This window comes from Bos grunniens, chromosome 27, assembly GCF_055505025.1.
Source record: "Bos grunniens cultivar Pamir isolate PY7600 chromosome 27, Bosgru_T2T1.0, whole genome shotgun sequence".
Lineage (NCBI taxonomy): Eukaryota > Metazoa > Chordata > Mammalia > Artiodactyla > Bovidae > Bos > Bos grunniens.
In genome coordinates, this window is record NC_141191.1 from 26,617,280 (window position 1) to 26,641,127 (window position 23,848).

General features: G+C 42.2%; 1 protein-coding gene and 1 non-coding gene across 12 annotated transcripts in view; one reads left to right on the plus strand and one right to left on the minus strand.

Moving 5' to 3' along the window:
• MFHAS1 (multifunctional ROCO family signaling regulator 1) overlaps nt 1–23,848 on the minus strand; it is a 112,812-nt gene that overhangs the window by 84,784 nt on the left and 4,180 nt on the right. Inside the window, exon 2 of one of the 11 annotated variants that reach the window (XM_086379698.1) lies at nt 12,662–13,076. The exons of the other annotated variants lie outside the window; for them this stretch is intronic. Coding sequence (XP_086235824.1) covers nt 13,048–13,076 — 29 coding nt within the window. The 3' untranslated portion in view covers nt 12,662–13,047. Of the gene's footprint in view, nt 1–12,661; nt 13,077–23,848 lie in introns of those variants that run through there. 11 annotated transcript variants of the gene reach the window in all.
• LOC147343670 (small nucleolar RNA SNORA1) lies at nt 17,203–17,337 on the plus strand. Its single transcript, XR_015156526.1, has one exon. It is a non-coding gene; the product is annotated as a small nucleolar RNA SNORA1 (small nucleolar RNA).

Below are 23,848 nucleotides of genomic sequence, written 5' to 3' on the forward strand. Positions count from 1 at the left end.
AGACAAGAACTGGAACAGGTTGCTGTTTCCTACTTCAGGGGATCTTCCTGAACCAGGGATGGGATCGAACCTACACCTATTGTGGCTCCTGCGTCACAGGCAGATTCTTTCCCACTGAGCCACCTCGGAAGCCTTCAAATTAAAATACCTATTTTTAAATAATTTAATAACTGATTGATTCTGCAGGGGACAATTAACCCCCAATGGACACAACGTAAGTCCTCCAGTTGATGCCGTTGCTCACATCTCCCCATCTTTTTCCACACATACCATAAGCATCAAAGACATTCATCTACTTCCTGCTTAGATACAGCACAAAGAATTCCTACTCATTTGACCTTACCCACAACTGGCCTCACCTAGGTTGTTACCACTCATGCTCTTGTGCCACCAGCCATGATCCCCTAGACTCTTGGTCTCTACTCCTTAAATTTCTCCAGACCACATTACCAAAAGGTTGCTAACCTCTGTGTTGACCAGATGACTCCTACCACTTTGGGTGGCCCCAGAGAATGATTTCTTTGGGGTGCTGTGACCTAGTTCATTCTGAGTTTGGACATTACCCCTAAGCAACTACAACCACAAATGAATAATTGAATGAACAGATATTTCCACCTGCAAGCCAACTAAGCCTGTTGCCAAGGACCAAGAGAGCTGTTTAGGGCATGACAACAGGGGCACTGCTCACGCTGCCTGCAGCGGGATTGTGAAAGAATACGGCCCTGCCCTGATTCTGTTCCTCCCTCTCCCACCCAGACTCACACAGTAGTGACATAACATCTTCATATTAAATATTACAGAGTAAAAATATGTTCAATGTTCCCTGGCCCAAATTCATATCTTAAATATTTTTATGTTGACTTAGGTGTATTTCAGACATGTCCAAATGCAGAAGACCTCAAATAACTTGTGAAAGCTCTTTTTACATTTCTTTCCCCTAAAATGTTCAAACATATTTATGTTGCCCTTTTTTTTTTTTTTTTTACAGTGTCAGACTTTATATTTTTGGGCTCCAAAAGCACTGCAGATGGTGACTGCAGCCATGAAATTAAAAGACGCTTTCTCCTTGGAAGAAAAGTTATGACCAACCTAGATAGCATATTCAAGAGCAGAGACATTACTTTGCCAACAAAGGTCCGTCTAGTCAAGACTATGGTTTTTCCACTGGTCATGTATGGATGTGAGAGTTGGACTGTGAAGAAAGCTGAGCACTGAAGAATTGATACTTTTGAACTGTGGTGTTGAAGACTCTTGAGAGTCCCTTGGACTGCAAGGAGATCCAACCAGTCCATTCTGAAGGAGATCAGCCCTGGGATTTCTTTGGAGGGAATGATGCTGAAGCTGAAACTCCAGTACTTTGGCCACCTCATGCGAAGAGTTGACTCATTGGAAAAGACTCTTATAGAACTATAATCAGCATAAAGTTATCTATTCCCTTCCTGTAATGTGTACAACTATCTATCCAATACTTTTGAAATTTATTTTATCATGAATTTTCCCAGTTGCATCCCAAGATCAAACTCACTTATATGCTCTAGGCTCTGTTTAAAGAAAAGCAATAATAAAATGAAGGAGGGAGGGAGAGAAGGAGGGAAGAAAAACAGGAACTGAGATGAAATATCCTAAAGTTATTACATAGCACTGAATTTTTCTCATCTTAGAGATACTTGAGATTTCTTTTAGCCTTATGTGTGAATTAAGATCCCCTGGAGAAGGAAACGGCTACCAATTCCAGTATTCTTATCTGGAGAATTCTATGAATAGAGGAGCCTGGCGGGCTTCAGTCCGTGGGGTTGCAAACAGTCTGACATGACTGAATAACAGGAACTACTAAAAAGGGTATCTAGTTTCCAAACAAATCAATTGAGAGTCTACCTAGGTTTAAAAAAAAAAGTTTCAAAAAACAAGAAGTTTAGAAACTGTTTCTTAGCTCTTCTTGAAGAAACTAAACTCAAAAAGCAAAACTGAAACCTCCTAGGACTTCCCTGGTGGTACAATATATAAGAATCTACCTACCAATGCAGGGGATCTGGGGTCAATCCCTGGTCTGGGAAGATTCCACATGCCGAGGGGCAACTAAGCCTGTGTGTCACAACTACCGAGCCCGTGCTCGAGAGCTCGGGAGCCACGACTGCTGAGCCTGCGTGCTGCAACTTCTGAAGCCTGTGCACCTAGAACCTGTGTTCTGTAACAAGAGAAGCCACCACAAGGAGAAGCTGGTGCAGCACAGTGAGGAGCAGACCCTGCTGACGGCAACTACAGAAAGCCTGCATGCAGCAAGGAAGACCTAGTGCAATCAAACATAAATATAAAAATGGAAAACTCCTGGATATAATGATTACAAATATGCAGGGAGACAAACAGGTAGAAGCTGGTGAAGGCACGGATTACTAGTTACCTTAACTCAGAAGGACTGCTAGCCCAACCAGGGCCATGGCCCAGGAAAGCCCTGCAAGGGAGAATCACGCCAAAAAGCAACAAATGACACCTGATATCAATTACTCTCTGGACGCCTCCTCTTCATTTTAGAAAATGTCTGTTGAGTACAATTTAAAATCACTCAAGTGTCAAATCTTAGGCTGTTCCAGGTGAGTTAACTGAGACTTCTCTGAAATTCCTAGTAACTACATATTATAAAAATTGAGTCTGGGATAAGGCAAAATGGAATAGAAAAAAAAAGTGTGTGTATGTACGTATATAATATATATATATACATATATAACTAAGTCACTTTTTTGTACACCAGAAACACAACATTGTAAACCAACTCTGTATCAAGTTAAAAAACTGAGTCACTCTATTAAACCATACATCCCTGAGTGGCTCAGACTGTAAGGAGTCTGCTTGCAATGCCAGAGACCTGGGTTTGATCCCTGGGTCAGGAAGATCCCCAGGAGAAGGAAATGGCAACCCACTCCAATATTCTTGCCTGGAGAATCCCCATGGACACAGGAGCCTAGCAGGCTACAGTCCATGGGGTCGCAAAGAGTCAGACACCATTGAGTGAGAAGACTTTCACTTTCATTAAACCATACAGCCCCTTAATCAACTACTTTTTGTTCCCCAAATTGACATTCAGTACCTTAGAAACTTCGAAGAAAAGCTATGACAAACCTAGACAGCATATTAAAAAGCAAAAACATCACATTCCTAATAAAGGTCTATACTCAAAGCTATGGTTTTTCCAGTAGGTATGCATGGATGTGAGAGTTAGGTCATAAAGAAAGCTAAGGCCAAAGAACTGATGCTTTCAAACTGTGGTGCTGGAGAAGACTCTTGAGTGTCTGCTGGACAACAGATCAAACCAGTCAATCCAAAAGGAAATCAGCCCTGAATATTCATTAGAAGGATTGATGCTGAAGCTCCAATACTTTGGCCACCTGATGTGAAGAGCCAACTTATTGGAAAAGACCCTGATGCTGTGAAAGACTGAGGGCCTGAGGAGAAGGGGGCAACAGAGGATAAGATGGTTGGATGGCATTACCAACTCAATGGACATGAGTTTGGGCAAACTCGATGAGATAGTGAAGGACAGGAGAACTTGGTGTGCTGCAGTTCATGGAGTAGAAAAGAGTCAGACATAACTTAGCCACTGAACAATGAACAATCTTAGAAAAACTAAATTTTCACAGTCTAAAAAGGACAGAAAGTCAGAAACCTGGTTATTATAGGAGAGTTGTGTGCTCTTAGTTTACTGGGGAAGTCAGGATGAAGAGGGACCACTCCCATGGCAGAGATGGCATTCTCCATTGCCCCCCCCCCACCACCTTTCTCCCTCTGCACAGGAAGTACCAATCATGCCAGCCTCAAAAGGAGGAGAAAGGATGATACTCCAATGCTGGATCTCCCTGGACTTGGCTGGGCAGCTTGAGGAGAGCTTTACTCCCTGCTGAAGTGGCTTTATTATGCAGGAATAGAGAGATTCAGGGAACCTGGCACTTTCCTACATGATCATTGTTTTTTAGAAGATAAAACTCGGGCATTTAAATGGGGATTTAGAAGAGGGTTCTATGGTTATCTAGTAAAGACCACTCTTAGAGCTGGGAAAAAGGAAAAGTGATCCTAAATGACCCCAGGTTGATTTACTCTTTCTCTAGTCTCTGACTTAGTGTCACAGGGAATGCTTCATTTATTTTTTGAGGAAGACAGAATTGTCTGGATGTGATGGAAAATGTTCATTACGTAACGTGGATTGCTCTGATCTTCTGAACCACCCAAATAAGCAATTACCTTGAGGAATCCCCAAATAAAACCACAGTATGAATTCATGAATCAAGAAAGTGCAGCTAATTTGCATAATGAGGCTTTAGAGAATGAGGAAATATATATCTGATACAATTCTAAAAGTATAATCCCATCATTTACTGAGCAAAAACAGAGGAGAGCGAGCGAAATGGCTTTGTATGATCTACTTTTAGCATACAGTTCAGCTACACAAAATATAGTCACAATATTTCCTATACTACTAAGACACATCAGTATAATACAGAAGGGAAAAGAAAACAGGACTCAGATGGAAGGAAACCAGACAATAAAGCAGATGGATTGAGCTCAAGTCCACGCTAGCGCAGAATGCAATTAAACAAAGGCTAATTAAACAAAGAATATGGTTTTATTAAAATCACAATGGTTAATAGCCTAGGTAGACCCGCTAAATTCTTCACCATAAAAACTGTCCCAGGTTTACAGCCCAAATTAAAAATGTAATCTCACACTACCAGAAGTATGCCTTTAAACTGTTTCTAAGATAGCAAAGAAAATAAATGTTCCAAAAATAGCATCAAAATAAAAGGAGGTACATTAGGTTCCTTATATGCATTGCACATAAAATTTTTTTAAGTAATCAATGTCTCTACTTTTTAATTATTATTTCAATCCCAGGATTTGAAAAGCAAAGCAAAGTACTATTACAAGAGAATGGGCTAATGATAATTCAAAAATTATGGATTACTGCATTTTTTTAGCTAACAGGTTAAAAGCCCAGAGATTTGATTGATGATCTTTGAGAAGAAAAAAAAAGGAGGGGGCTTCTTGGTGGCTCAGATGGTAAAGGATCTGCCTGCAATGCAGGAGACTCGGGTTTGATCCCTGGGTCGGGAAGATCCCCTGGAGAAGGAAATGGCAACCCACTCCAATATTTTTGCCTGGAGAATTCCATGGACAGAGGAGCCTGGCGGGCTACAGTCCATGGGCTCTCAAAGACTTGAACACGACTGAGCAACTATCACTTTCACTAGAAGAGAAAAAGACCATCTGTGATTTTCTTTGTTCACAACGTGCCTTTCCTACCACCTGTAAGTGGAATTCTAGTTTCCCCATGACCTGCTCTGTTGGGCTGAGTCTCTTTCTCCACTGAATCCTCAGGACACTGGGTCTAGACTCATTTTACAATGCATCACGGTGGTGCCCAAGCCTCATCTCCTTTCTGGACCGAGGTCCTGGAGGACAGGCTCTGAGGGTGATTCCTGCTAGATGTCCCCTGGTGCCCTGCCCTTGCTGGGAAGCCCAAGCGACCTCCTGCTGAATGAATGCAGGATTAAGTGAACGCGTATCGTCACAAATGTCTACCTGGCAGGCGCTATCCCATTTCTCCACATCGCATGAGCACTGTGTTGTTTCTTTTGGTTAACAATATAGATAAACTGAATTAAGCGATGTTTCCTGCAAAGATTTTTTTTTTTAATTTAGTATGAGCTAAAACTGTGATGAACCACTGAGACCAGAGTAGCCTCAAAATTATCCAACTGACTATACTGTGGAGCTCTGATGAATCCACAGGAGCCAACCCTTGGTAGAGGTGCACTTCCCCAGGTAGCCACAGACCTTGGAGCCTCATCTGCTGCGTGCTCAGTCATGTCTGACTCTGTGACCCCATGGACCGCAGCCCACCAGGCTCCTCTGTCTGTGGGATTCTCCAGGCAAGAATACTGGAATGGGTTGCCATCTCCTTCTCCAGGGGATTTTCCCAACCCGGGGATCGAACCTGTGCCTCCTGCACTGGCAGGCGGATTCCTTACCACTGAGCCATCAGGGAAGCCCCAATCTGGAACCACTGTTAATTATTTAGATATTTGCCTCCTGTCATCCCACCAACGACCATCTTAGGGCTGAGAGTACGGCTCACCTAACCATGGTGAAATACAGGGGAGACCCTTTCTAATTGACTCTAGATGAGCCAGGCCTGACACCTGGGTCTGGGAGACTCTACTTTCATTAAGTAGATAGTACGTTCACTATAGAAAGAAGTTATGAGTGACTAAAAGGGCTAATGTGACCACCAGCTTCCACTTACAGTCATCATTCCCCCATGTATGAAGTGTAAACAGTACCTCTGATAGCTTACTCAGATCCTAAAAGAATCTTTGCCAGAGGAGGGGACGAGAGGGGGAAAGAGTACAAACGAATTCCCTGCTGTGTTCCATGTTTTTTTAATCCTCTCTGATTGCACTGAGAGTCTAGAGAAAATTAACTGGGAGAAAAGATCATGAGCATGTTAATAACTCCAGTTTATTCTGTTTAATTATTATTAGGTTGAAAAGTAGTTAAGGCCTAACCCACTCCTACACAGAGCATAAAGATCTTCCTGAGGCTCGCTGCCTTGAAGAACTGAAAGAGGCTGAGGCTCAGAGGAAGAAGGGGCAGGGAGAGAATTGCTTTAGAGACACAGAGACCAACAAGGGGTGTGCCAGCCCCCTGCTGGGTCATTAGCCTGACCCACAGCTGTTAACTCCACAGGGGGTGCTCTGCCACTATCCCCAAATCCCACCCTACTGTGGACCAATTTGATAATGAAGAAACAAAGCGCCAACAAAAGCAACTAACAGAATAGGATGGCCAAAAAAAAAAAAATCATCCTGCAGGAAACAGATCTCTTCAATGGATTTGCTTTGACCCCTTCTTTTACAAGCAACCCCACTGAAAATAAGCTAGAACAAAGAAGATTCGTTATGCACAGCCATAAAGATCTCCAGGGCACACCACATCCATAATTCATGATGCAAACCCAGCGCCTTCAGCATCGTTTATCCTTTCAATATTTTAAAGTGGTGAAAGGTTGCTGGATATTTATAAAGTCGCTGATTCTTACAGGATCCTTCCAAATTGAGAAACAAATGGGGAACTTTATTCTGCAAATGACATTACTTACAAACCTAAGACTATAAATCTACTAGAATTCACTTGGTAGCCATCATAGGAGGGTGACTAGACAGCCCTCATAAACCAATTAAGCCAGCAGGCAGCGTACACATACCAGTTCTGTTGAAATTAATCGTCTCAAATAGCTTCTGCTTTCTCTTTTAAAAATGAACGCCCCAGCTTTCTTCTTATTACAGTTAAAATCCACCCCACCCAATACAACCAGATCAAAGAGACATGCTTTCCTCCTCATAGACTGTAAAAGTGAGGCCCAGAGAGCTACTTAGCTTGCTCAAGATCTCCCAGCCAAGCAGAGAAGCCCTCATTAACGTCCTGGCCTGTTTCCTTCATTCCCAGAGACCCGCCTGAGAGCCTGTATCACATAACACAGAGTCTGAATGACCTCCAGCGTGATCCCCTGACTCTAGTCCCGCTCCATTCAATTCCACCTTCCATGCCGCTGCCCTGAGTGGTCTTACAAAAACTAAACTGACACTTCACCTGTTTGACCCTTCAATATGTCCTTCTCATCCTAGGGGGGGAAAAATCAAATCAAAATATTTCAGCTTTCTATCAAGCTGCCAAAAATTCTGCCAAGAAGTTTAGCTAATCCGGTAGACAGGCTAAAAAATATTGACATGCCAAGTACACTGATAAGTAAAAGAGCTGACTCCTCTTCCCCATTCTGACCTGGTGGTTTGCAGAAAGTCCCCTACCATCACCTCCACTCAGCTAGAGACCTGCTCCCATCCATCCAACCCTACCCACAAGCCCCTCCCATCCTCAAGCCCCTCCTGGCCCCTGAAGTCTTTTTATCCCAGTATTTATCACAGCACTGCAACTGTCCATTTACTGCGTGCGCCACTTTCCTAAACCACCGCTTCCTCTTCACCCCGGGCTCCCCATCACCTGCCTTATCGTCATGGCAGAGTCCCCGTTAGTGCAGAGAGTCTGACACTGCAGAGTTAGACACACATCTTTCACATACGTTATTTCATTTTTCCACTCAACCAACTGCCTGTTTTTGGCAGGTGGGCCCTTGGGTGCACTTGGCCACATTCTTCAGCAACTCCCTCTTCCCGACCCTTGTGCCTTGGTGTCCCTCCCTGTAAACAGGGATCACCAGTTAACATTTACTGAGCATTCACTACACGGTAGAAACTACCCTGGATCCTTGTCGTGCATGAGGTCATTTAATCCTCACAACATCTGAGGCAGCTGAGCAAATGCTTAGGAAATGTCAGAGTTATTTTTTCTCATTCACAGATGAAGAAACTGAGGTTCAGGGTGGCTTCCCCGAGGTACGGGCTTCTTTCCTCCCTAATCCACTGGCTTTAAAAGGTAAAAGACACAGGCCTCTTTTTTCTCTGATGCCGGTATAGCTTAACACAAGGAAGCTGCATGGCAATATGCATATCTAGCTGTGGCTAAAGGGACATTTTTCCAATGTCACCCTCCAGCAGAAGCTATTTAGACTCCTTGGGATAAAGATCTGTTCCGTTAGAGAAATTAGCTAAGTCGGTGGAGGAGGAAGTAGAAAGGCATTTGAAGTAGCACACACCCAGATTTCAAGCATTATCAAGTCATCAGCACGATGTGAGTGCCTGCACCCTTAGAATGCAAGACAGCGTGTTTGCCACATGCATGTGAACAAAGCTACCGACACGCCACCAGATTCTTGAAAAGCAAATATTTGTCTACAGCCAGAGAACCAGGATTCTTTTCTAACAAAGAACAATGTACAGCATTCTAATTCCAGACTCTTCCTCCTGCTTTACAGTGGGCTCTGATTTCAATGGAGACTTCCCCCCACGAATAAATGTGTCTTGAGTCCCAGATGGCACAATGAATCAGAAGATTTATGGACTGTAAAAAGGGATGACACGAGTGGTCCAACCTTCTTGGAACACCTGGGGCTGTGTATGCAGCAGCTTTTCAGTTCCTGGAGACTGTCACCTATCTTGCCAGCTCCACAAGAGAATTTAACAGCCCTGGTAATCGACAAGATGCGACCATCCCTGCTATTTGGATGAGCTTTGAATGCTGTGCCCCATCGCACAGACAAAGCTCAGATGCTTCAACAGTTTTCAAGAAGCGGGTGAGAGGCGAACACAGACTCTGTGGGGCTACCAGAACACCTGATCCAAAAGCCCCAAAGGCAAATTCTTGAAATGACCAAACAGAACACTAGGGAATTCTCCTCCTCCCTACACCAAGGGAATAAAGATGGAAACAAGGCATGGGAGGATGCACATTACAGTATACAGTAACCAGAGGGCCAGCACGTGTGTTCTTCCTGAGAAGGAGAAAAGGCATATGTAGTGGCAGAGGCTTAATAAAAGAAATGAATTTGAAAGAACACCTGCCCCAAGCTAAAGCAGGGCACAACCAGGGCCGTGCCAGTCACTAGCCATCTGGGGGTGAGTGGTGTCAGCAGAGGGGACACACGCATCCTCCTATGGGGCCTGGCATATCATTTTTTTGTTTCTGTAACCTGGACACAAAATGGCCCAGCTCTCAGCAGACCAGTGAGCTGTTTGGGGGCATCACAGTGTTCTAGAAAATTTCATATCTCACTTTTTAGCTCTTCCCCAAGTGATTCATAAACTTCAGTCCATGGGGTTGCAAAGTGTTGAACACGACTGAACGACTGAACAAGTGATCCATAATCAAACAAGCCCCCTAAATCAAAGACACCCCCGCTATGCCATGTCGATGTGCAGCTAAGGTGAGCCAAGGTCATCCCAGTGAATACATACGCTTCAGTGAGAAAATGTGGCTTCCTTTTCCCCACCATGCTGTCTGTACTGAATCAGACATTTCCTGTAAGAGGGAGGATTTTTAAGACCAAACGCTTCAATGAACGCTGTGTACAATCTCTTTTCCCCAAGAACCTGACTGGTGATGATTTTGTTTGCTTTAAGCAAAACATACAACTAAATAGCTTTTAAACACATAAGCCACTCTACCAGAATTTAATTGTTTACTGTTTTCCCACATCAAACACATTTTAGTGGTCTGGGTTAGACCCATTCTTTATTCATGACGCACACAAACAGTTTGGATAATCTCTTAAATTTTGGACCCCTACTAGTCCCAGGACAAAATATCCAGGCACATCTCTGGATAACACACCAAGCTGAGGGCAAGAAAATACAATGGTATGGAACTCTGGGGCTAGTTACAGGGCACAAGTGAAAACTGCTCCGCTGGCCTAGGTGCACTGGCCTTTAGACGGTAGTTGGGGTAGAACAGTAGAAGCAATGTTTTGAGCCAATGAGATATGGTTTATTATCCATTATTTTTCATTAACATCCCCCATCGATGCAGCACTATTCTTGCTGCCACTGTCTTATTTTGATCAGTGGTATATTTATCTGTAGACATGCAAGATTTGTAATTATTGCAATGTCTAAACATTACATCACGTTATAATGGATGAATTAAGCTGGTAAATGCATAATTACATTGCAAACAATGGTATTCCAATAGGCATCACAGAAGCCAATTAAAAAGATTACCCTCATTTTAAATCACAGAGTTAAGTTTTTATAATTCCCCAGCCCCCAAGTCCCACCATGTGACTGAGAGATTTGTCTTTTTCTAATTGCATCTCGACAGTGTCCTGAGCACAAAGAGGGATCACCACCCCTGAAGGAAATAAAATTGAGCATTTCCCAAAATTCTGGAAAGGAAGAACTTAGTTTAAAAACTATAAAATAATCTCAAAAGAATCAAAGGTCTGTCAATATATTGGAGAAGGAAATGGCAACCCACTCCAGTGTTCTTGCCTGGAGGATCCCAGGGATGGGGGAGCCTGGTGGGCTGCCGTCTATGGGGTTGTACAGAGTTGGACACGACTGAATCGACTTAGCAAACAGTACATCCATTGCTAGAACGTTATGTATACATACACACACAAACACACATAAGCACAATAGGTTTGTAATTGCCCATATGGAAACATGTCCAAAATATATTTTAAGTGACCAAAAGCAAGGTGCAGAACAATGAATACAGTATGATCTCTTTCAGGTTAAAATATATGCAAATACATGTTTTATCTTCCTTGAAAGCAGTAACTAGAAACAGTTTAAAGATAAGAAAGGGGGCTGAGAGGGCCTTTTGCTGTTGAATATGTCATCCATCTGCAGGTATTACTTTTTTATTGGAAGTAGAGGTTATATAAGAGAGTTATGGTTCACTGTGTGGTCCCTCCTATTAATTCTCTGTATTTAGAAAAATAATAATGGTATTTCACTTAATCACAAAAGTGAAAGTGAAATCGCTCAGTCGTGTCCAACTCTTTGGGACCCCATGGACTGTAGCCCACCAGGCTCCTCCAACCATGGAATTTTCCAGGCAAGAATACTGGAGTGGGTTGTCATTTCCTTCTCCAGGGGATCTTCCTGACCCAGGGATTGAACCAGGGTCTCCTGCATTGCAGGCAGATGCTTTACCATCTGAGCCACCAGGGAAGCCCTTAATCACAAAGGAAGTCATCAATTCATTGTATTAAATTAAATTTTTTAAAGATGGAAAAGGCAAACAAGCCAGAAAACAAGACCTTAAGTACAATGGGCTTTAGGGCAGGCCACCCCAAAATACCCCACAGTGACATATAATTTTGAATTAAAGTTACTTAAGAGACAGCCAATGCAAGGACACTCTGACCCTCCTTTGTCCTTCCTGAAAGTAGGATATAAATCTCCCAGGTGAAAGGTGCCCACCTGTATCAGGAGGTAGAGACATTCTGATCACCGGAGATAGGGAACTCGGGGTAAAGAAGATATATAAACAAACTCTACTTAGTTTCATCATGAATTAGTACCAAAGCCAAAGCTTGTCTTGTCAGTTCTTCACAAATTTGTTTCCTTGTCTAAAAAATATAGAAACAGCCAGCTTTGGTTACCTCTTGGATTCCATATCTATAAGATCTCTGTCCTTATGAAATTAAATTTGTTTTTTTCCTATTAATCTGCCATGTGTCAATTTAACTATTAGACCAGTCAAAGCAACCAAGATGAGTAGAGGGAAATGTTCCCCTCCCTGACAATTTGACAGACAAAAGGTTACCATCCTTCATATATAGAGTTAATATAAACTGAAATCTGTGATTATAAGAAATCACTGTGATTTTTAAAAAAAATATCAATTATCAATAAGATGATCCCAAAAGGCATGATCAGACAATCCACAGAGAAAGCAACACAATAGGCAACATTCATTTAAGAAAATAAGCATGTTCCCTAATTAAAAATCTGATATATCAGTGATATATTGCCTCCCATTCATTGTTAGTGTATTTTTAAGATGAAGCCCAATGCTGAGGAAATGCAGTGAAATCAATCTAGCATCCCATGCAGGCAGCACAGTATTTCCCAAATGAAAAGCAACATAGCATGTATCAAACATTAGACATTCTTTGCCTTTGACTCATTGAGTTTGCTTCTACAATTACTGCCCAAATAAGAGCCTTTATAAAGAAGTACAGTCATCACAGAATTACTCATAACAACAAAACTTGAAACTACTAAAGTGTTTAATGGTTAAATAAACAAAGGTAAAAATCTCCTTGATGTACTATTATGCAAGCATTTATAATTACCATGTAGCTACTAATAATATGAAACCATACTCATGGTAGCCTAGGTTAAGAAAATTGTTATTTACACAATATGATTATCACAATTATCACTAGATATTTTAATGGGCTTCCTTGGTGGCTCAGATGGTAAAGAATCCGCCTGCAATGTGGGAGACCTGGGTTCAATCCCTGGGCTGGGAAGATCCCCTGGAGGAGGGCATGACAAATCACTCCAGTGTTCTTGCCTGGAGACTCTCCATGGACAGAGGAGCCTGGCAGGCTACAGTCCATGAGGTTGCATAGAGTCGGACACAACTGGGCGACTAAGCGCAGCACAGACATTTTAATAAACCTAAAGGGAAAAAGATGAAAATAAATAGAGCAAAATGTGTAATTATGTTAGATACCAACATGACTATATTTCTTCCTCTTCACACTTCAAGATTGTAAATATTTTAATAAGAAAAATGCATTTTGAAAAGAGCATGAATATAAATCACACTGTACTATGCTCCTATGAAAAAGAGGAGTTTTATCCATAAGCTGATCTAATTTCCAAACAGATCTTGAGGATTTCCAAGTAGATCTTTTTGGAATAATGGTAGAAACAGCAGAAGCTAATACCAATGGGATTCCTGCCACAAGTCAAGTGTCATTCAAAGCATTTGACTTGTATTAACTCAATCCGCACGGTCAGCCTGTGAGACAGAAACTATTATGACACCCAAATCACACAGCTACCAAGTGGTGGACCGAGGATTTGAACCCAGCAGAATCTCAAGAGTCCTTACAAATAACTGACATAATACATCCATTTTAAAATGCAACACAAAATTCCAAGGGTTTCAAGTCAAGATATTAAGAAAATATAAACAAAATTAAAAGTTTTTTTAACATCTTGCACTTCTTAGGATTTCAATTAAAATGTAACTAAGTGTATTTTGATAAATTGAGAGGCACAGGGAGACACACTCCAATGGGGATATGAAGAAAGGTGCAAAAAAAATGCCATCACAGAGTGATAAGTGAAATCCGAACAAATGAAGGGCATAAAATATGCTACTCTATAAGTGCAAAATTATTTTTAAAGATGGTATTTTCAGTCAGTCTGCAGTGTCACAAGAAAGCCTGAAATAAAGACAGGAAACAGTCCACAATAAAATGTTAATTGTGTTACAGCCAAATTTGCCTTTATCGCAAGATCTGTTATGGTAAGATTTCAAGTCAGGAAAATCGGTGTTCTGGATACATTCCTAGGGATCACAGAGGCATGTGGCCATCTGGCTGGGGGAACATCCAACGTCTGTGTTCTCTCTGGACTCAGGCACGGAGAAAGGGGCCAGGGGCACGCCTAACTGGGGATCACACAGGACAGGTGCTCTGTCAGCCTGACAGTGACTATGAGTCTGAGCAAATCATCTGAAACTACTCTTAGGTCCTCCGAGCCATAAATCCCCTCCATGGTCTCAACAGAGCCCTGTCGGATGGACAAGGAATGAGCTAGGGCTGCCACTGCTAATTCGCTTCAGTCGTGTCCGACTCTGTGCGACCCTATAGACGGCAGCCCACCAGGCTCCCCCGTCCCTGGGATTCTCCAGGCAAGAACACTGGAGTGGGTTGCCATTTCCTTCTCCAAGGCAATTCTCCAAGGCAACCTCACTTTCACTTTTCACTTTCAGTGAAAAGTGAAAGTGAGGTTGCTCAGTCGTGTCCGACTCTTCATAACCCCATGGACTGCAGCCTACCAGGCTTCTCCGTCCATGGGATTTTCCAGGCAAGAGTACTGGAGTGGGTTGCCACTGCCTTCTCCACGAGCTAGGGCAGTGCTCCCGAAACTCTAGTTCCTGGGCCAGCAGTGGCCAGTGGCAAACTCTGACCAGGCCATAAATAAAACTTAACAGCAAGAAGCCTCTTCTTTATGACAACTGCTAACTGCTTTTGGGCACACACACCCGCCCCAAGGCATTGCCTGCTAATCTATCTGAATGCCCTCCACCTTTTTAAGAGCCTTTCTAATTTAAAATACCCTTTCCCACTTCTCCATGGCTGACTGGGATGGGAAATCTTGCACTGAGCTGCAGTGCAGCCCTTTTAGGAACCTCTCTGAGACCTCACCTGTCCCCAGTGCCTGACCATGACCTCTATTGACCTCTGTGCAGCAGGTCTATGCCTTATCGGACCCCAAATGTCCAACACTGAGACTGTGGCCAGCATGCAGTAACACAGAATGGACATTTAGGAAAGAAGAGGACAGAGGTGAGTCTGTGGGTCCTGGGGGGCAGTGGGTAACCCAACCTCGAGGAGCAGGGCGGGACAGTGGGTTGAAGCAGAGGTCGAGGCTGAAATCCCAGGGTGTTCTAATTCTAGGGAACCCAACCCTGTGAACCTCAATTTCTCCCCCTGAAAGTCAGGACAATGATAATACCAACCCTCTAGAGCTGCTGGAAAAATTCATTGACATCACCCATAAGAAGTACTTCGCATGGTCTCTAGAACATAAGAGGAACTCAAGAGTGTTACTGACTCTCATATTTTCTCCCAACCCTGTAGCCCCAGAGTGACTGATGTGATGATTAATATAACCACTACCTCTATGCCATGAAAAATAAGAATCCCCTGGAAACAACAAAGTGAGGAGTCAAACAACTGTACCTAAGAGAAATATTATGTTTTTATTTTATATTTTCCTTCCCCATTAGCTTTTTTAAACTTGTTCGTTTCAAAAAAAAAAGGGAAGGAAAGAAAAGAAAGGGAGGCTTGTTCTGCTACCCTCAAGTTCACTGCTACTGTTAAGACAGTACTAATACAGTGTCAAGATCACATGCTTCATTTCGGAAGTGGAGAAGATCTAGGAATGTTAATTCTTTAAATTCTGTCAACATTTAATAGCCTAAGAGTAGAAAACCACCCCAACAAAGCATTCCTTAACAAAGACATCTCCAAGCAGCAGCCATATATTTATAACATGACAGTATCCAATTTAATTTAGACCGTCTTTGGAGGCGGTTCCATGCAGTCTTTGGGGTTCAGAAATCACTGCTGATGTCATTTTGTCTCAGAACAGATGCAAATCCACAAATGACTCTGAGAAATGTAAACGATTCCTGAAAAGGGGGCATTTTTCCCTCCTCAAAAAAGCTGATTCGTTTTGGAAGTTTTGAGAAATCCTCAGATACAATGCCTTTTCGTTTTTCAGCATCCTCTCAAGATCTGTCTGAGATTTCTTGCAAACAAGTGACCTGAACTATAAACAACTGCAAAGAATGACTATGTCAAGCAAATTCAAAATTATACCCAAGTTATCCTCCATATGACATTTCCTTCTAGAAAATAAAAAGCCAGTGTTGTTTAGTCATTCCTCAAACATGCGATGAAATTTCTTCATATATGATCAGATTCCACATGTACAAAAGTCAACAATTACACCAACTGAAATCCCATCTTGATTCCTCATGACCAAGGCCAGGTATTTTTTTATTCTAAAAATCCTAATTTGGCACAAGACATCCATATACAGCAGGTACCCAACAGTGATTGATGACAGCATCCAGCTCATAAATTTATGATACACTTGTCTGTCTTTGGTGATGACCTAATTTTGAATTAATGTAATTCCCATCCCCTTAACCCTCATATATGCCTACAGCCTTGCCAATCCTGCCAGAGCCCTACTCAAAATCTATGTGGGGGAAAAGCACCGTCCAGAAGACAGTGATTACATGGTACTTATGTGTGCTTCTCTCCTGCATGTCCTTGGTGTGCCCGTCCCCCATTAAATCACACATGCACAAAACAGACCAGAAGGTTACTCTAGCATCAACACTAAAGAAGAGGACTCTCAAGGCAGCCATGCTAAAAGATGTCCATCAGTGTGGCATCTCAAGGCCCAGCTTAAGAATCCCTTCTCAAGTCCTGCCTTAGAAAGACAGTTGCCACAAAGAGCCTGGCAAAAGAATCCCAGACCATTCACCCCAGGAAGGAAGTTACCAACCTCATTGGCTCCTTCCTTCCAGAAACATCTGCCTTACAGTTGTGGCTGCAAGGCACTGTGAATGCACTAAATACCAGGGAACTGTTCACTCAAAAACAGTTTATCTCAAATGGTATAGGTGCTCTTATTTGCAAAACAGAAATAGAGAGACAGATGTAGAGAACAAACATATGGACACCAAGGGGAGAATGAGGGGTGGGGTGGGGTGGGGTGGGGTGGCATGAATTGGGATTGATATATATATATATACTATTGATACTGTGCATGAAATAGATAATTAATGAGAACCTAGCACAGAGAACTCTACTCAGCTCTGTGGTGACCTAAACGAGAAAGAAATCCAAAAAAGACAGGATATATGTATATGTATAGCTGATTTACTTTGCTGTTAGCAGAAACTAACACATTTAAGGCAACTATACGCCAATAAAAATTAATTTAAAAAATAAAATGGAATATAAGCTATTAAAAAAAATTGTTCATCTCAAGCCTCATTCTAGATGCAAATGGGCACTGTTGTTCATGGTGTCCAGATATTATTGATGTGGCCATGCTGAGACATAGGTTTTGCTGTCATCACAGTAATTTTATTGCAGAGGTGACAGGGAGACCTGTGACCTGTTTTGCTAGGCTCATGAGTGAAAGCTGGATGGAACAAAACTTTTCAGTATTAGAAAAGATGAAGGAACAATCTATCTTAGATCATTTGCCAAAATAGCAAGGTACTTCCTACAACTTCCAGGGCCCTAAAGTAAATTGCATAAAGAAACTGGACCCCAAAGATTACAGATGGAGAATTTTGCAAGCAATTCCATGTTCAAGTGGAGATCAAACAAGCCCAACTCAAAAGAAGTGTGGGTGGACTAAAAGCTTTTGTTATCTTAGCAAAAGCTCTCTTTAAAAGGGTTATCTTGAAGACGATGACCCATACATCGAGGAACCAAGGTGATGGGCAGTAGAAGGAATCATGTCAATTCTTTAAATACTTTGAATATTCTTTAAAAGTATTTAAACACTTTAAATACTTTTGCTGGGGTTACTCATGATTTTTTTAAAAAATAAAAACTATATTGTTTTTAAAAATGGTTAATATCACGTATGTGAATTTCACCTCAATAAGAAGAAGAAGGAAGAACAACAGGACTGGACTCAGGAAGCCAGCCCACCCAAAAAAGCAGAAAGACAGGCAAGAGCAGTCTTGATACAACTTAACACAACTTCCTTTCTCCTTCTCGACCTTCTCCCACCCACCCTTGTGCGCAGATTTGCAAAAGCAAAGGAAACAGCTGGTACGGCCCGGGTGCCTAGGACTGCCAGTCCAGAGCAGGAAGTTCCTTCCTGAGGTGGTAAACCAGGCTCCAGGCTTGCAAAGCCCATGCAAACCTCTGCGCGATCTCACCAGGACCCGAGGGCCTCTCCCCTGCTCCTGTGCTCCCCGCTCCGGCTTTCTTTCTCCTTCTGTATTCTCTACTTTTTTGTAAACAGACAGCTAAAGAGAAAGAAGTTTGTGAATGGCTTTTCACTAATTTACCCTTGGAGAAACAAGCCATCATTATTTGCATCTAAGAGATTAGGTTAAGGAAGGACAAATGAGAAAACGTTTTCTTGCTTTCAGAGCCAAATATAAAAATAACTTTATAAGTTTTCTCCTCCCTTTCCACAAATAAGTCAGCCCTGCTGGCAATGGTGTCTGGGAGTCGTTACCATAGCCTGTATGTAGCATGTGGGAACCAGCGCTGCCTTTGTTACAGCCAGCAACTCTTCCATGGTCTCCTCTGAACTTAAACCAGCAAGAACGCTGGAAGGAGCTTCTGGAAATCAACAACACTCCGAAGAAGGCAAAACAGCAGGTACCCACGGCAAACCCCTTCTTTCCTGCATCACCACCATCACACCTTCATTCATTCTCCTTACCATTTATACTTTCCCACATCTACAGGACAATGTCACGGGAGGGTCAGGGGCTAGTTAGAAAGGAAGAGCTATGATACTGGAGGGAGGGAAGCACCTACTGCCTCAAAGAGAGTGACTGCAAGATCAGGTGGTAGAAACTTTCTGAGGCCAACGTCCACGCTTCTGTCACTTCCGCATCCTGATAAGCTGCCCCTTGACTGCTCTTCCACCATCTCTGTAAGGATCAGGAGGATGGACACAGAGGGCAAGGACTGATGTGCCAGTCCCAAGGGAAAACTATACATGCTTCTGAAAGTACACACTTTGAGAAAAAGAACATCACAAGCAATCTACAAAAAGCGCTTGGCCGAGGAACCAATTAAGAAACACTAGAATTTCTTGAGTTTTTGAAAAATAACCAATCTGCTTTGAGTCCCTTCTACCTGCCCAGCCCCATGACAGGTACCACCTGGGGAGCAGTGTGCCATCACATGAACCATCAGAAAAGTGAGGGTTTAACCACAGAACAAACTGCCATGCTGTACAGAGAGAGGGCCTTGACGGCTTGACAAAACATGTCATTCACAGTCATAGAGAACGAATACATGGATATCAAGGGGGAAAGGTGGGGAGGAAGGAACTGGGAGACTGGGATGGACATATATACACTATGATACTGTGTATAAAATAGATAACTAATGAGAACCTACACTATAGCACAGGGAACTCTACTTAATGTACCGTGGTGACCCGAATGGGAAAGAAATCCTAATGGGAGGGGATATATGTGTATGCACAGTTGATTCACTTTGTTGTACAGTAGAAATATAACATTTTAAAGCAATATACTTCAGTAAAAAGTAATTTAAAAAAAAAAAAAAGACAGGTCATCATATATATTTGGAGGATATCTGAGATGCCTGTCAATCACTCTGGGTTCCCGAGGCCATACGGTCTTGAGGCATAAGCCAGGACGGGAGGGTCAGCTTCAGGAGTGCTGGAGCAGGACTGGAGAAGGCAGCCAAAATGGGGTCTCCCAGCCCTCCCCTCTAAAGTGAAGGTAGCCAGCTCGAGAGGACGGGAAACCCAACAGCAACCAGCACTGGTTTTGCAATCAGAGCAGCTGAACCAGGGGGAACAGAGGCCTGGCTGAGCCTGCCCCAGGCAGAGCCTGAAACACAAACCACCCTCCTCTCCAGCCCTGGGCTCAGGCAGGCCACGGCTGCAGCAGACAAGAGTGGGCAAGAGATGAGGCCAGCACTGGTCCCCTGCTTAAAAATAAAAAACCCTCCCTGATGGGTGGATGGTCAGATCCTTAACTAAAACTTCCATGGAGAGAAGCAAGTTAGTAGGTGAAATCAACCAGAAATGCTCACTCCAATATCAGCAACCACCCTCCCCCCACCCTCACCCTCACATTCCCTACCCCCAGTACATGGAGCAGAAGCCCCTCACTTCCTCCAGATGCTAGAAAACAACTACTTTCCCAGACAGTCTCCCGCCTGATGCTCAAAACGACCCTGTTAAATAGACCCTATACATTTTCTAGGTGTCCAGATAAAGTGAATGAGTAAGAACTAAAATAGGTAAGGTTTGGGACATGTACACACTGCTGTATTTAAAATGGATAACCAGCAAGGACCTAGCGTAGAGCACAAGGAACTCTGCTCAATGTTATGTGGCAGCCTGGAGGGGAGGGGAGTTGGGGGAGAATGGATACATGTATATGTATGGCTGAGTCCCTTTGCTGTTCACCTGAAACCATCACAACATTGTTAATTGGCTATAGCCCAATACAAAATAAGTTTAAATAAAACAGGTTGGATTTCCTGGGGAATAAGATGAACAGGTGGTAGAGGATGCACAAAACATCTGTTAACAAATTAAAAAATACTTTCTCTAGGCACTTCTAAACTGCTTGTGCAGAGATGGACTTGAGAGTTGATTCTAGAATTTGAAGGAGAGGCCTCAAATATTTAAAATAATTTGAACACTCCAATGGCCTTTCAAGTCTTTGAATTCTGTTATGCAGGGAGTTTCTTTCTTCCACTGCAAGATGAAGGTTTTGATTTTTATGTGAAACAAAGTCCAAGAGAGTTCAAAGAGGACTCACCACAAAAATAAAAGCCGAGCGGCATTAATATTAATAATGCCGAACTAAAGAGATATTTAATAACCTTTGTAAAATTAAAAACAATGACTAATTCAATCCAAGCAACTAGGTCATGCTCAAATTCCAGTAAATCTAAAAGTGAGATAGAATAAGGCAAGAATTTTGCTTTGCTTCAGTGGTCAAAGTGAAGGGCCCATTCAAGGGCAAGGTCACAATGAGAACACCAGAGGGACAAGTGTGGGGTTGGGGAGGGACGCTGGGACACAGGACAAAGGGAAATGACCACAAGAGTACCACCTGGGAATCTGACAGAGCATCTGAGTATCAAAGGGAGAAAAAAACTTCTCATAAAGACCAGTCATCTAGCAGACAGCTCAGAAGTTCTTACAGAAGCCACAGAGCCTCTGGCGTGTTTCCTGCTTGGAGAAAACCAGTGAACAAGCTAACCAAAGAGATATTAGGACCTCCACAAACAGCCACAGAACAAGACAAAACTGAGGGCTTCAGAGAGGTACAGTGTGTAAGAAATTAAACAGGGACAAAGGCACTTGACTAGGGAGAGGCAGCAAGGTGCTGGGCCACCAAGTCAATCAAAGGGATCAAATGTATACACGATCATCTACCAGTTCTCTGCCTACCGCTTTGGGTGGCTTTCCAATTATTCTTAAGAACAACCTTGAATAATTTGGAGAGTAGGATACTTCAGGCAAAATCATACGTGGCCCAAGTTCAACTCACCAAGATGCGTTCTTCCAATTGTAAAACACACAGCATGCTTTCAAACACTGAAATGGATAGCAAAGCACTAGAATCTCACATAGGTAAATATCCCACAAGAAGAAACTTACTCTAGGCCAAGAACATTCCACCGAGTTCCCTTGTTAAAGAGGCTGTCAGGGCTGGCAGTCAAATCAGTATCTGCAGAAGGCAGGTAAGGACTCACACTGACACGCAGGCTGCATCCTGGGCCTCCTTTCAGTTTGCAAAAGCCTCTAGTCACTCAATCATTTATTGCCAATGAAACAAACAGGTGATTTCTCTAACAACGTGATTAGATCTTTTTGACAACAACTTTTAAAAACAAGCAGCCAGGGGACTAAGGACTTTCCAGAATACTGCCATTTCTTTTGTAAATCAAAATAAGAAAAGAGAAATCTAGCATTATACTTCCCAAGGCCAACTACCCTAGCGCAGCTCAGGCCAGGAAATTCAGTGTCCTATGGACAGAGGCAGAGCAAAAATGGGCTTTTCACACACAAGAAAGAAAAGGTAAGATAATAATGCAACTTTGTTTCTTCTTCATAATATCAAAGGAAACACTGATTAATTTCCTATTTAATCTTAAGGTCTTGAAGCTGAAAAAACTAAAGAGCCAGTGTTTCTTTCACCATTGTATATAAAATTGTTAGTTTACAAGAGAACTTGACACTGCAATAAAATGTAAAACTAAGTAACCAACTTTTTTAACATCTCTAAAAGCCAAATGACTTCTTAAAGAGAGGAAAGGCTAAGGAGAGAGCTTCCAAAGGTTTCTGCTGAGCTACAATATATTTTAATAAACTAGGGACTTGAGCATATTCTTAAATATATGCATGCCTTCATTAACTGAACACCCAGTGTTAGAATTCTGTTCTTATATCACCTTCTAGCTTTTTATTATTTTAGCTCTTCTAAATCTTTCAGAATTGTGATAAATACTAACAGATGATGGCTATCACAGAAAACGATAAAAGAAGAAAATGCTTTCCCCCCTTGTTTTCTTAATGTAATAAATGTATTATAATCATCCTTTTCCCCACTACTTTACTACAGTACTCTCTGCTATGTTTGGAAGAAATATAGTCCTAAATGAAGCAAAAAAGGTAATTTCTTTTTCTGACCATAAACAAGACAGAAAGGTTTAGTCCATATTATAAAAAAAGCTGATGATTTTTTCCTACTCAGTATTTAAGATATTCTGACAATTTTCAACCATTTAATTGCTTTTTACGTTGAATCCTTTTCCCTACAGATGGATTGTAAACCAGGTGAACCTCCTTTGAAAGACAAAAAGGCAAAACAACAATAGGAGAATGGGGGGGGGGTCCTTTCTGCATCTGGAGGCGAGCTTGTTTGTGGACTTAAAAAATAAAGAGCTGAGGTTAGAAAAAAAATTCAGCCTCATTGTTTACTCTTCAAAGTTCTTGGAATTCCTCTACACAGATCCTTACTTGTTCAATAATTTCTGTCTTTCCCTTTGTTGTTAATAACATCAGTTTTATTAATGTTCCATCTTTGCATTAACAACTGCCTTTACGTAGCTCTTTCAATAATCTGCTCTGTGAATATGTAACCCTTAACCTCCTTCTTCAATTTAGTGGCACAATAAAGAAGTAGTTTGCTTTCATGCATAAAAGACAATGGCAAACATAAAACTGAAGAGGCTACCAAGTCACAAAACTGATGAGACACTAGATAATACAGAGAATGGAGGCTCAACTGACTGGTAACTGGATATGGTAGCTTTTCTCAAGCTGAAGAATTACACTCAGCCTAGATCTAGGGCAACAGGGAGATGCTACCTTCGGAAATATTGGTGTCCAATTCCTTCCCGATACTATCATAAGCAGCATTCAGACTAGGACAAAGATGACTGTGGCATGCAGTCTTCCATTTCATCACCGCCCCAATGTACTCTGGGGGGGACCGAGGGGAGACACTGGCAATGATGCTATCATTGGGTTTGTCCTTAGGACACTTTGAATGTTGTTAACCAAGCCAGCACCACAAAAATCAGAGCTGTTTAGAGAAGAGTTCCAAATAAATGGACCCATTCTCAGACACTTAGTATACCAATTAACCAGGCTCACAAAATCCCCCTAGTTTTGGAATTCTTCCACTCACCTAAAACATTAGGGGAAAAAAAAAAAAGTCTTCTGGAAAACACTCCCCAAAGAGAGGGGAAAAAAAACACAAAACTTGTCAGTTTCTTATCCATTCCATTTCTTACAAAGCACTTCCATAAAGCTCCACTCTCTAACACTTAACCAAAACCAGGCTTCAAGATGTCGGTAAAGCACAAAATTACCAGGAAATACCCCCAAAACTCCCCTTAGAGATTTCAGTAATCTTTCATGCCCCAGAGTGT